This window comes from Sinocyclocheilus rhinocerous, unplaced genomic scaffold, assembly GCF_001515625.1.
Source record: "Sinocyclocheilus rhinocerous isolate Xijiao unplaced genomic scaffold, SAMN03320098_v1.1 scaffold30, whole genome shotgun sequence".
NCBI lineage: Eukaryota > Metazoa > Chordata > Actinopteri > Cypriniformes > Cyprinidae > Sinocyclocheilus > Sinocyclocheilus rhinocerous.
Window position 1 is genome coordinate 1920106 of NW_015657838.1, and position 12697 is coordinate 1932802.

General features: G+C 36.5%; 1 protein-coding gene across 1 annotated transcript in view; it reads left to right on the forward strand.

Moving 5' to 3' along the window:
* Positions 1-12697, forward strand: part of LOC107721565 (unconventional myosin-XVI-like) — a 153451-nt gene that overhangs the window by 473 nt on the left and 140281 nt on the right. The window contains 1 exon segment of the mRNA XM_016529652.1: positions 1518-1661. Coding sequence (XP_016385138.1) covers positions 1518-1661 — 144 coding nt within the window.

Here is a 12697-nt window from a genome sequence, read left to right on the forward strand (position 1 = left end):
CTCACACACACACACACATATATATATATATATATATATATATATATATATAATGGTTTCCTCAGTCTGAGTCATTCTAAACTGTCTGCCATTGGATATTAATGGAAAATACCCTAATGCTGAGCAATTTTTAGAAAAACATTGAGTAAAATATCAAACTCAATGTTAAGCAAACACAGAGAAATGAAGGGGTGAGACTATAAAACATCCAGTGTGTAAAAGATTCACACACATTGTTATGCAGAGAGAGAAAGTGAAATGAATGGAAGTAACTAACTGTAAGCTTTACCAAATAATTTAATTAACTTACCAAATAATAGTTGGACAATTTCTAAATAAATTTCCAAAAGTATGTATTTTTTTTTATGAACGTAAAATCTAAAATTCTTACACAGAGGGTGGAACCATAGACAACTTTGCATCTACAGATTGGTGTCATAACATTGTTTTGGCCTGATGTTATTTTTACATTTTTTATTTTTATTTTTTTCATCAGATGGCAGCAGTCTGGTCCAAATTAATGATACATTCTCTTTTTCTTTTTCTTTTTCTTTTTCTTTTTCTTTTTCTTTTTCTTTTTCTTTCTTTCTTTCTTTCTTTCTTTCTTTCTTTCTTTCTTTTTTCTTTTTCTTTCTTTCTTTTTCTTTCTTTCTTTCTTTTTTCTTTCTTCTTTCTTTCTTTCTTTCTTTCTTGACTGCACAGCCAGTGTATGACCCTTTTTTATAAAGCTTAGGAGGGCTGAAGCAGCTGCACTTATTAATTATTTTTTCCTTTATTCGACAATGCCTGTTTATTTATGACACAGACATGTTCTGTTCAATGCCTGGTCACCAAATAAATGGTGGGCGTCCATTACACTCCTTTAGTTGGTTCATTGTAACTCTGGGAAACATTTGACACCATTCAGTGACACTGACATTAATAGACCCGGTCCGGTGTGTGTGCACTGCACTCAAGCAAGATGGATGACACGATTTTTGTTCGTTCATTTTGTGACCATAGAGAGGTAAATACATTTAAAGGGTTCACCAGGGTAAAGTACAGCTAATCAGAAACAAATCCAATTTTAGCAGTAATTGGACACAGTTTAATTAAGTCTTGGCACTCTCTAGGAGTCAGAGATGCTCAGACGCAAAACAATAATTTTTTTTATGGTGAAGCATATGAAATCAACCATTCATATCCAATGCAATAAATGAAATTAATTTTTAATTACAATTTTGATTATTACATCTCTAACGAAAATCAACCTGTGCCTCTCTGCAATTAATGTAATTATCTAATGTGAAAAGAGCTACATCTTTTTAATCCATTTAAATGTCTCATTTAAATGCACAGTAGATTAGCGAAATAATGTCTGAATAAAGTTAATTCACTCATTCAATATAGCACTCAGAAAGTTGGTTATTGGGCAAAAGGATTTAAGGATTGAGGTTTCTGTAAGACGACAACTGCAATCCTCTTGCTCCTCTGAGACTGGGAATGCTTTATGTCTGTGTCCGCTTTTGTCTCTGCAGTGCGCCCGCCATGACAATGTGTTCGCAGCAGAGATTTTGATAGAAAAAGGACTGAATGTCAACCTGCAGGATGAGGACCTCTGGACCGCTCTGCATGTGGCCTGTGCCTGCGATCACGCAGATATGGTGTTGCTGCTGCTGCTGGTGAGAAATACACCATACACACAGACATCAAATCAAAAATTGAGTTTTGTATCTTTTAGTCCATAGCTTTGAGATCATCAGTATGCTAGTGTACTTCTGAAGTCTCTTCTGAAAAACTGTGGCAAAAATATGAATAATTTTCTATGGATGAAAAGTAACTCATATAGATTTACAATAGCATGAAGGTGAGTAAATCATGACAGAACTGTACCTTTAAAGCCACATGTGTATCAAGTTCCCGTAGGGGATTGGTGAAGACACACACACCTCATACTTCAATTACTGAAAATCTCTGATTTTTCCCTTGACACAGTCACTTCCGGCTTCGTAACTGTAACGTTTGGGACATGCATTTTTTGTAAAGCTCTTTTGAAACAATGTGTATTATGGAAACTGCTATAGAAATAAAGGTGAATTGAATTGAACATGCACGTCTCTCCTGCAGGAGGGAATCTGAATAAAACAGCTTAGAGTAAAGTTCTGTCATATGTCGGCATGCTAGATCAGTTGAGCATAATCCTCCACAGTGCTGACAGATCGAGGCAGGATCAGGGTCTGCGTCTTTAGACAGGTGGTGTTCAGTCAGCGCGCAGTCATGTCAGATTGCTGCCTTTACTACAAACAAACACCGCAAATCCTCCGAACTAAAACACAGGTGATTTAACTTCCCCTGATACAATGTCTTGAGTATTCCTACAACAGAAGGCATTTTTTAACGGGCAAATATGCATTATTTCTTAATTGTCTCTATTTTAAGTCAACTTAAAATACAATTTGCAACTCTTTTTACTTCCAAAATGTGACCTGTTAATACAGGAATGATGACAATTTAATGTTAGAAATAAATATTTTACATTTTTAATATATTGAAATATTTAGAGCCCAAAATCTCGTACACCAGAACTAGAGTTTCACAATAGAAAAAAAAAATTATATCGATTTTGTTTTTCTGTTATTTATATATTAATAGATTATTATTATGTAGAATCTAGAATGATTGGGTGATTTTTTTTATTTTTTTTTATTTATTTTTTTTGTAGGGGAATGCAGCTGCATAGAAAATAATAATAATAATAATAAAGACTTACTCTGAAAAATTATTTTGAGTGCAAACCATCCTTTTAGGGCTGAACAATTTCGGAAAAAAACTTGTTCACTTGTCTTCACAAGAACCAACTCAGACATCTTTCAGTAATCAAGAAATAAAGAGATATTTTATTATTATTATTATTATTATTATTATTACATAAAAATATTAAACGTGTATTTATACAGCTGTAAAATTACAATGCTAATATTTGCATCCTAATTTCTTAATTGCGTCAATTTTTCTGTAATCCATTGAGCTTTTATTTTGGCAGAAAACTGCAGTTAGCCTTTACAGCTTATCTTTTGCTGGCAACAGATTCACATTGCATTCCCAAATTCACTTTATAAGCGACATGCAGAGATTGAGCTTATGTCGAGCAACATTTACCATGAACCAAGCTTCTCTGCAATTCTGAAACTCTGCCATATCGTGCTTTAGATTTAATTTTGATATATTGCGCAGCCTTAACCAGAACACTCATAATGACTCCCCCTTGGATTCACAGACAGTTAAGACACAAGTGTTGTTCTTCACACTGTTGTGCCTGGCAAAAGCTCACTCCGTGTCAGTGAAAGCTCAAAGTAAGGGATATATCTAGGTTATTTTTAGCACTGTGACTTCAAAGAGTGTCTTTCCTAAGGAGAATTTCTACTCCAAATGTTAGAGTGGAGAGAAGAAGCTCAGGATTATTTCTGCTCATTGGCTCCAGTGCAGCACAGCATGCAGATGTATCCTGTTTGCTACGGGCACTGATAGGCCATCAAATATTGGGTCATATTAATCAAATATGCTTTTTATTTGGTTACTCTCACCGATCAAACATGGAAAAGTGAGACTGAAAGACTGCTCGTGACATTTCTCTCAAACTTTCTTTCACAAATGTGGTGCCCAACGTGGGGTGCCCTCTGTGAACCGTAAGACTATTAATGACGTCTGCAATTTGTGGCTTTTGGATTTACGAGGAAAAAGTTTGAATGAGATTGACTGTCAGCGATCGTATTAAACTTGTTTGATGTTTTTGGAGCGTTGGAAATACCGTTAAATCAGCAGGCTGTCGAGTCGTGCATCGGATCCCCAACGACAAAATAATTGAAGCATACAACTGAAAATCGACTTTAAACACGGCTATGATGCACTGCAGGAAAACAGAGCAACTTAATAGAATCTAAAACTGACTTAGAGAAATAGTGGGGGGAAAGGAGGTTTATACCATTAATTTGTCATTGAACAGCATATCCTCCACAATTTAGGAGCCTTGGGGTGTAAACAGACTATGAATCAGTGCGTTTATCTCTGAAGAGAATATAAAAGGAACACACCAGGGGAAGATATTCACCTCCTTCAATCCAAATCCATTTTCAATGATTCCTACACAAGCTGTTCCTCATCCAGTGAGCTTCTTCATCCTTCATATTGATGACTGAATCATTTCATTATTATCAAAAGAAAATGAAAGCTCTGCCAGCTCACGTATCACACATTCTGCCAGCTCACGTATCACACATGCTGCCATGTTTCCTGCTTTTAGACCTCAGGTGAAAGTACAGATCACGATCTTCGTATCTCCATGGAAAATACACTCTGATATCTCGAAGAAAACCATTGTCTGGTTATTGTTATTCTGAACGTGCACCGCGGAGACACCAGCTTTACCTGCTCCACTTTTTTAGTACATGTCTGACTCCAGACCACTTTCGACCTGATTTTCAGTGGAGCATGAAGCAGCAAACCATGTGCGCCTGCCAGCTTACTTCAATCACAGAGCCCCTTTAGGAATACTGGCCAAAAATACACTTTACTACAACTACTACTACTACAGACACACACAGCGCCTGCATTCAGTTTTCTGTTAGCTACATCCATAATAACATCCAGACTGGATGCAGAGATCTGATTCCGTCTGTATCACAGCTGAAATATTATCTGTAATGCCATTGTTTAACCTTCACTTCATCTGCAGTTCAATATGGTGAGGCTAATGCACCCATTTGAACATCTTTATTCAGCTGATGTATAGGCTCAAACCCCATCTGTCCCCATTCGTTCACATCACCAGCCATAATAATGTAACAAAATAACAAAGATGACTGAACAGCTTCAGTGTGAAGTGGCAGCAGTTTAACGGACAATTCTGTCATCATTTACTCATCCTCAAGACTGTCTAGCTTGTTTTCTTCCATGCAACACAAATTAAGATGTTTGGAGAAATATCTGTGTATTTTGTCCATACAATGAAAGCAAATGGGGTCCAATGTTGTTCGGACTCCACTGACTTACAGAGTATCTTCCTTTGTGTTCCACAGAAGAAAGTAAGTCATACAGGTTTGGAACAACATGAGGGTAAATAAACAATGACAGAATTTTTATTAAATACTTTAATTAAAAATGCATTCACACCAGTAGGTGTCGGTATGATGTCCAAGATCACTGGGAAGAAAAGCCAGTGAGGAATAAACCAAATATAATATGTGGACTTTTAAGGGCCCTATCATACACCCGACGCAATGCGGCGCCAGGTGCGACATAAGTGTTTTTTGCTAGTTTCAGCCTGACGCAGTTGTCATTTTCACGTCCGGCGCCACGTTGTTTAAATGGCTAATGAATTTGTGCCCATGGGCGTGCTGGTCTGAAAACGAGGTGTGTTCAGGCGCATTGCTGGTGCATTGCTATTTTGAGGCAACTGAAATAGACTGCACCATTGACCAACAAAAACCTTGTCTAAAATCTGGCACAATATATTTTTTTTGTTATTTAAAGAGTGCGTTAGTAATATGTGCCTATAGGCAGGTGCACAAAACGTGTACACTTTGCAGCACACAAACATTTTTAAAAATGAAAAATCAAAGTATTAAAATGTAAAAGATTATTATTGTGTACATAAATTTAAAAATGCCTACGTCATAATGGATAGTCATTGCATGTATCAGAATTACGCGCACGAGCAGATCCGTTCCCTCACTAGAGAAGCGTTCAGTTTTTCCGCTTGCAAATTCCACCATGTAAAAGCGAATGCGCCATGGCGCGAGTGCAGCTGGCTTTTCAAAGGGAATGAGAGATTCTGATTGGTTTATGGCATGTTACGCCCAAAACACACCCATTACTCTTTAAGAGAATAGGGACAACCCTTTTAGACCATGCGCCGGGCGTGCCGACCATTTTTCCCGTTCTTAAACTAGCAAAAGTGGATTCGGACACGCCCTAAGCTCAATTGCGCCGTGCACTTTAGACCATGAGCTTAGATCGTTAAAATAGGGCCCTTAAAGTTCAAACTTTCAAAGAGATTTTCAAAGTACAACTGCCTGGAGATTTTGTGTGGGTCTCGCATAAAAAAAATAAATAAAAAAAAAGTAGTGGAATGTAAAAAAAAATATATATATATATAACAGTCAGGTGCAACAGTCAAACACATCTCTCTAACATAGGTTTACATAGAAAACAATGGAAAAGCAGCATAGTGGAATGAAAAACCCATTCTTTGTGAACGGCCCCTTACAATGTTAATTTTTAGGCATTTGTGTTTGTATACAGTTGGCAGAAGAAGAATGTGTGTGATAATCCTCTGAATTGAGGTTAATATTTATGAATTTAATCCAGCTACATCATCACCTGCTTTGCGTCTGTTTCTGTGTGTTTGTGGGAGAAAGTGTTTGAGCATCTACATGTGAACTGTGCCGTTGCGCTTTGAAGTATTCTGTTTGATCATACTCGCAACAGCTTTAACGTATTTATACGTGTGTGTGTGTGTGTGTGTGTGTGTGTGAACCATTGCTCGGCACTGTATTAATGAATATTTCTAAAAGTAGGCTTCATTTACATAAAAGTATGCAAGTCAGTGTGCGCAGAGCTCTCGTATGACAGAGATAGTGTAAAGACTTGATTAACTGCATGGATACGTAATCCTCTCTCACTTACACACATTTTCCATTTGTGACTCTGAAGATCCCTTAATAGTGGCTATGGCCTTCCTCTTTTAAAACAGACCTTTCACATTACACTCTAAATTCATTGTACCACAACCTCTTTTCCTGTCTGATGCACGAGCCCTCTGTCTACTGAGAGAGCACATAGTATTATCTTTTAAGAAGAAAAGTGTGAGTGTGTACAGGTTGTTGTACATGTTTGTACTGTTAGTATTCTAGTATACTATGTTTATTTCTGCAGTAACTTTATATTTTTGTCATTTTTATGTTTTATTGTGTGTAATGCATTTTTTTAAATTTTTTAAAATTGTTTTATTTGTTACTTTAGTTATAATTTAGTTAACTATAATAACTCTGATATGCAAAACACACTGCCTGATATAATGCGGCCAACTCGACCATCTTTTTTCACTGATGACAAATGAGGAAATGATATCAGCTGGGACTCTGTGAAATCAAAATTGTTGTTTTGTTGCTTTTAGTCCATATATGTTCTTGATATTTACATTTTGACAATTATGAATTGACTCGAAGCATCAGTGGTTACCATTTCAACTATTCAAATGCAATTCATACCTTGTTACTTATATAGATACTTGTATAGAACAAAGATTTTGAGTAAAAATTTAAAAACAATGCAATAACTTGCGTAGTTTTCAGTAAGCAGCATATGTGTGTACAGTTATAAGAAACGATAGGCTATGAATAGGATGGCTTATTTCTATATTCAAGGCGGGTTGATTGACAAGGTTAAGCCAGACTGACATGTCTTTGTTTGATTAGCTGTGTGTCAGAAATATTGTTAATTAATGCAGCTCTCTGTTTGACTCTTGAATGTTATTGAGATAAGAAAAAAAAAAACAAGAATTCTCCTCAGGCAAGCCCTTTTAAACTCTTTTCTCTCTGCCTCTGCCTGCGGGTGAGTCACCCTTCTGGAGAAAGGGTAGTCTCCGTTGCTATGGTTACAAGTTTTCCACTAGTCAACCATCTCTCTAAATGTATTTCCAGTTTTCAACTGCTGAGCTCTCTACAGTTGAATCTCACAAATACATGTCAAATTATTCACTCCAAAATCAATAATAATAATAATAATAATAATACATTCTATTTTATATTTTTCAACAGAAAATTTAAGCCTGTATTTAGGACAATCAGTATTATTTTTTTTGCATCATGACCATTGTTTCAAAGTGTTTTTTAAATTGTAAAAATGCGGTTCGATATGCTTATAGCAATATACTAATATAATTTTGAAACGTTTAAAATTGCATAAATTAACTATATTATGAACAAACATGAATTAACAACATAAATAGTAAATTTATAAATAATTGTTACCTTAGAATAATAAATGCTGTAAAATGTTAAATTTTATTATAATGTTTTAACCAGTGTTAATTACACTATTTATTTATTTACTTATTTATTTATCAGCATAAATTAAAGACAATACAAACACTACCAAGTAGTTTATAACCTGTATATATTATCATGAAAGTAATGTCACAGTGCAAAATTAATAAATGAAATAAAAAAATTAAACCTTAATGGGATTCATTTTCATTATCCAAAATATAATTACTTGTTTCTTTCTTTTGATTTTTGGGGTTAAATTTGACAGGATTATGTTCTTGCCAGGTTTCTGAAACCTGACGCCACATTTCCTTGCCTATTATGCTGGTTTTATAATGCAAACAGTTTTATATTTCAGCCTCTGTTTCAGTTTTTTTTTGTCTCATGTTGTGCTGCGTTATCTCGACTGTTAATGCTCTTATCTCTGCTGTGCAATATGCAGTGCTTTAGGTCAGAATCTCCCACACACACACTCATACTTCAGGCTAGCTCTCTTTCCTTCCTCCATACTTTACTGCATTCTGCTTCCAAAACTGGACCATGATGACCTATTTTTTTGGATTAGTCAGAGTCAGGATTTAGGAGGTACTATGTTAGGCTGCCAATCACAGACTTGTCTTTTTATTTCATTTAGGTAAGAACTGCATTAGGTAAGGGTTCATTAGCTTAGTCATTTCATATGAGGATTACTTCCTGAAGAAACAAACCTATAATAAATTGACGTCATGGAAAAAAGGATTTTCCTAGCTGCATTTCCAACTAAACAAACATGATTTTATAATGCATAGTATTATTATTCACTGATGTTATTTGGAAAAATACCTTCAGTTATGGGTCATTTTCCATCAGTTACCTCTTCACATATATTTGATATAGATTTTGTCAATTTTCTGGATGTCACACCTCACATAAGATGTGCTTTTGATGCAGCTGAAGACGTACTTTGTTCAATTGTGTTTCAGCTGCTCTCTCCCCAGTCTAATTCAATCAGAAATCATCATGGTGTTGACATCACATGAACATATCAGTGCCTGCATTTTCATAGTGTTTATATCAAGTTACATTAGTGAAATTTTGGTAAAATTTCACAGGCAAAAAAAAGTCTATTGTCAATAGTGTATGAAGCACAGCTCGCACAGAAGTCACGTTCAAACCAAGCAGCTTTCTTTCATTCAATGAGAAGAATCTGAATGGCCAACCTGAATCTGCTGCGAAATCTGTGGTGAAATCTTTCGCATTTCGCCCGTGAAATCTTTTGAATGGCAGAATTTTCCATGAAAGTTCACAAAACAACAGTAAATGTCACTGCACCTTTACACACTTCACATGTGGTTACAAACATAGTTCAGTCGTAGTTAATTTGCATATACTGTATATATTTTGCTATCTACTATAGTTTGGGTACTTGGACTCGTACTCGGACTTGAGTCGGGACTTAAGAACAACTTTCCAGCTAACTTGGACTTGTCACGGACTCATGCATTTTTACTCTAACTTGAGCCTTTGGGACTCCAAAAATATTTCAGAGTCCAAGCAAGTCCAGGGACAATTAACGAAACTGTCACTGACACGATGCATTGTCACAAAAGTGACATTGAGTATTTGCATGTGTTTTTACATCCTGCCAGTACTTGAAAGCTGCCGGGTTTCTGTGCGCGCACACCCAAAACGCCTCTCAGTGTACGAATGCTGAGATAAGTTCTCTTTTGCATGTTATTGCTACACACTCCAGTACATTAAAAGTTATGTCAAAATGCCTGCCTTGGAGGGTATTCATGTAAATGCATTTGGTTATGTCTGAAGTGAACCTCAACAGTTGGGAGAAATACGGGTGTCAAAATATTTGATCCGTGCGTCAGGTCTTAAAGCGACAGCAGTGTAAACCTGTTGTCATTTATCATTAATGCTAATCACACAACAAAAGACAATGAGAAAATCACTCACTGCTCTTGACTGAATCACTTTAGTAACTTAAAGTGCCCCTATTAGGCTATGCCTTTTCAAATATTACCTTTCATGCAGTGTGTCGTGTAGCTGTATGTGTACATAAACTATCTGCAAAGTTGTGAAGCCGACAGTGCATGATAAATAAAGTTATTGTCTATCAAAAAAAAAGTCGGCCCGCAATCACCTAAACGAGTCGTCAGGAATTTTAATCTTATTTTGTTACGGCTCTACGTCACGAAGTAACACGTTTGCATATTGTCTGCCCACGTTTTACGTCGACAACTTGCCCGTCCACAAACAGTAAAATTTCCATGCGGTTAACATCATGTCGAGAAGACGCTGTATAATATGCTGTGAGAGTAAATTTATTTTATCACATCTTATTACCACAAACTTGTTATCACTTGACACTTACCACTGAGAAACGTCCTGCTCCAGTCGTGCTTGCGAATCAGTCTCTTGTCGATCAGCCACTTCAACCGTTTCATCATCAGACTCCGGCTCGAATTGGTAAGGTACAATCGATACCATCTTTTCTATGTATTGACAAGTTTCCAGGGCTGTCATTCCATCATGGCACTGGGCGTTTCGTTTCCGACGCGCGCTGTACGCGGTAGACCAATCCAGAGCCAATCTCTCTACGGCTCTGGACCAATCACAAAGGAATGCGCCATCTGACCAGTCACAGCAGTCACGGAAAGGAGGAAAAAAATCTATTTTTTGAGAAAACTAACGTGTTTTTTGACCTTGCATGCATGTAAACCTGTTTTAGGAGACTCGTAAAACAATATTAGCAACCTTAAAAATGGCATAATAGGGGCAATTTTAGTAATAAGAATAATAAGTAATAAGAATCATTTATATTTAATGCAAACAGTTTAGATTTGTGCAGTTTTATATTTATTACTTCATTAAATGTCTGTAGTAGGTTATTTCTGAAGTAATCTATACTATATAGACCTATCTGAAAAACTTTTTTTGTTTGTTTTTAATTATTTATCCTTCCAATTAATAATTACACTGTTTACTTGCCTTCAGTAAGATTGAGAACGTTTTACTTTCAATAGTTTAGTATTAGTTCTCTCTCTCTCTCCCTCTCTCTCTCTCTCTCTCTAATAACTTCATTATTAACTGCATTAGTCTGCTATCAGCAGATCAAGCCTCTGTTTGCTCTAAAATTATGTTTTGGAGTTTGCAACGGAGGCGTGGGACGCCCTGGGACCACACCGCCCAGCTTGAATTTATACATTTACTGTATGTCAAAGTCAAGTCCCGCTCTGTGACTTTTTACATTGTAAAGTCTGTTTCACTCTGAAATATGTACATGCATCAAGTTAGCCATAACTTCTATTACTTGACTTTAAGTTTGCTGAGCAGGACACTAAATATGAGATGATGTGAAATAAAAAAATCAAAACGGCAAGATGCAATCGAAGTTTGCTTTTGTTACATTTCAATTAACATGGCCTTTTCTAGTTGTAAAGGTTCAAACAAGCTAAGATACTGACAAACCATAGTGTTTAGTTTGACTCTGACTCGGCACATTTTAGGCGATTGATTAAAGATTCTGACTCAACTCGAACTCGACTTAGGTGGACTCGAACCCAACACTACTATCTATTATATACTTTACAATCCCATGAGACCACAGGAGAGGATTTATGAATGGCAGTGAAGCGACGCAACTGATGCTGGTAGGGTCAAGTGACAGTAACAACATGGCGGATGTAGTACGACCGAATTTTATTCATACTACACAAATTCATACTATAGAGAACATACTTTTTAAACAGTCCCAAAGTAAGTTTCAAACCAAATATAGTACCTGCTAGACTACACTGGATAGGTCAAAGCAAACTTTCCAAATCCTTTTGTCCTGCTGCTGGAAATGGCACAAACATGGTGTACATCACAAATAGAATGGACCATCAGTTCACAGCTGTCAAACTCTACGCGTTACACCACACCACATCCAGTGTAGACAGTACCACAGATTATAATGAGCTCTGTTTGCTTTTGACATGATTCAATGCTTGTGTCCCGCGTAGATGGGTCAGTGAGGGTAAACAGTTGTCAAAATTAAGTTGGAAAGGGTGGAACATTGTCATAATACATGTTTACGGTGCAAGAATCCTTGAGTTTTAAAAAGGTAAAAGGTGTCGAATAATGAATTCACATCAGTGAACCATGCAGATGTTCTGAAGTTTGCCGTATTAGAAAGTTAACCGCATTCTCATTTACTTTCATTGCTATTAGCCTATTATCATAACAGATTAAATTAAACAAAGGCAATTAAGCCTGTGCTCAAAGCCCTGTAATGGGACACAGGCAACTAGGGCTGCACGATAAATCGAAATGGAATCGAGATCGTGATTCGACAGAAGCTGCGATTGTCATGCGTATCTTTCAGTGAAGCACGGTTCTGTGATCAGCAGTAAATCTCCATCCAAGGGCCAGAGGGCGCTCTCGCGCTGAAACTCCAAATACGCCTCGCAGAAGAAACCCAGAAAATGCCTATCGCTGCAGCTGAATAAACAGAAGATTCAACTCCGTTCATTGATTCAACGTGACTACTAAACACACGACTACGGCAATATACGGTTTATCTGAGTTCTTATTATTATAATTTTCATTAAAATAAAGTATATTAATAATGCAATGCCTTTATCACTGCTTAAAGGGATAGTTCACCCAAAAATGAAAATTTGATGTTTATCTGCTTACCC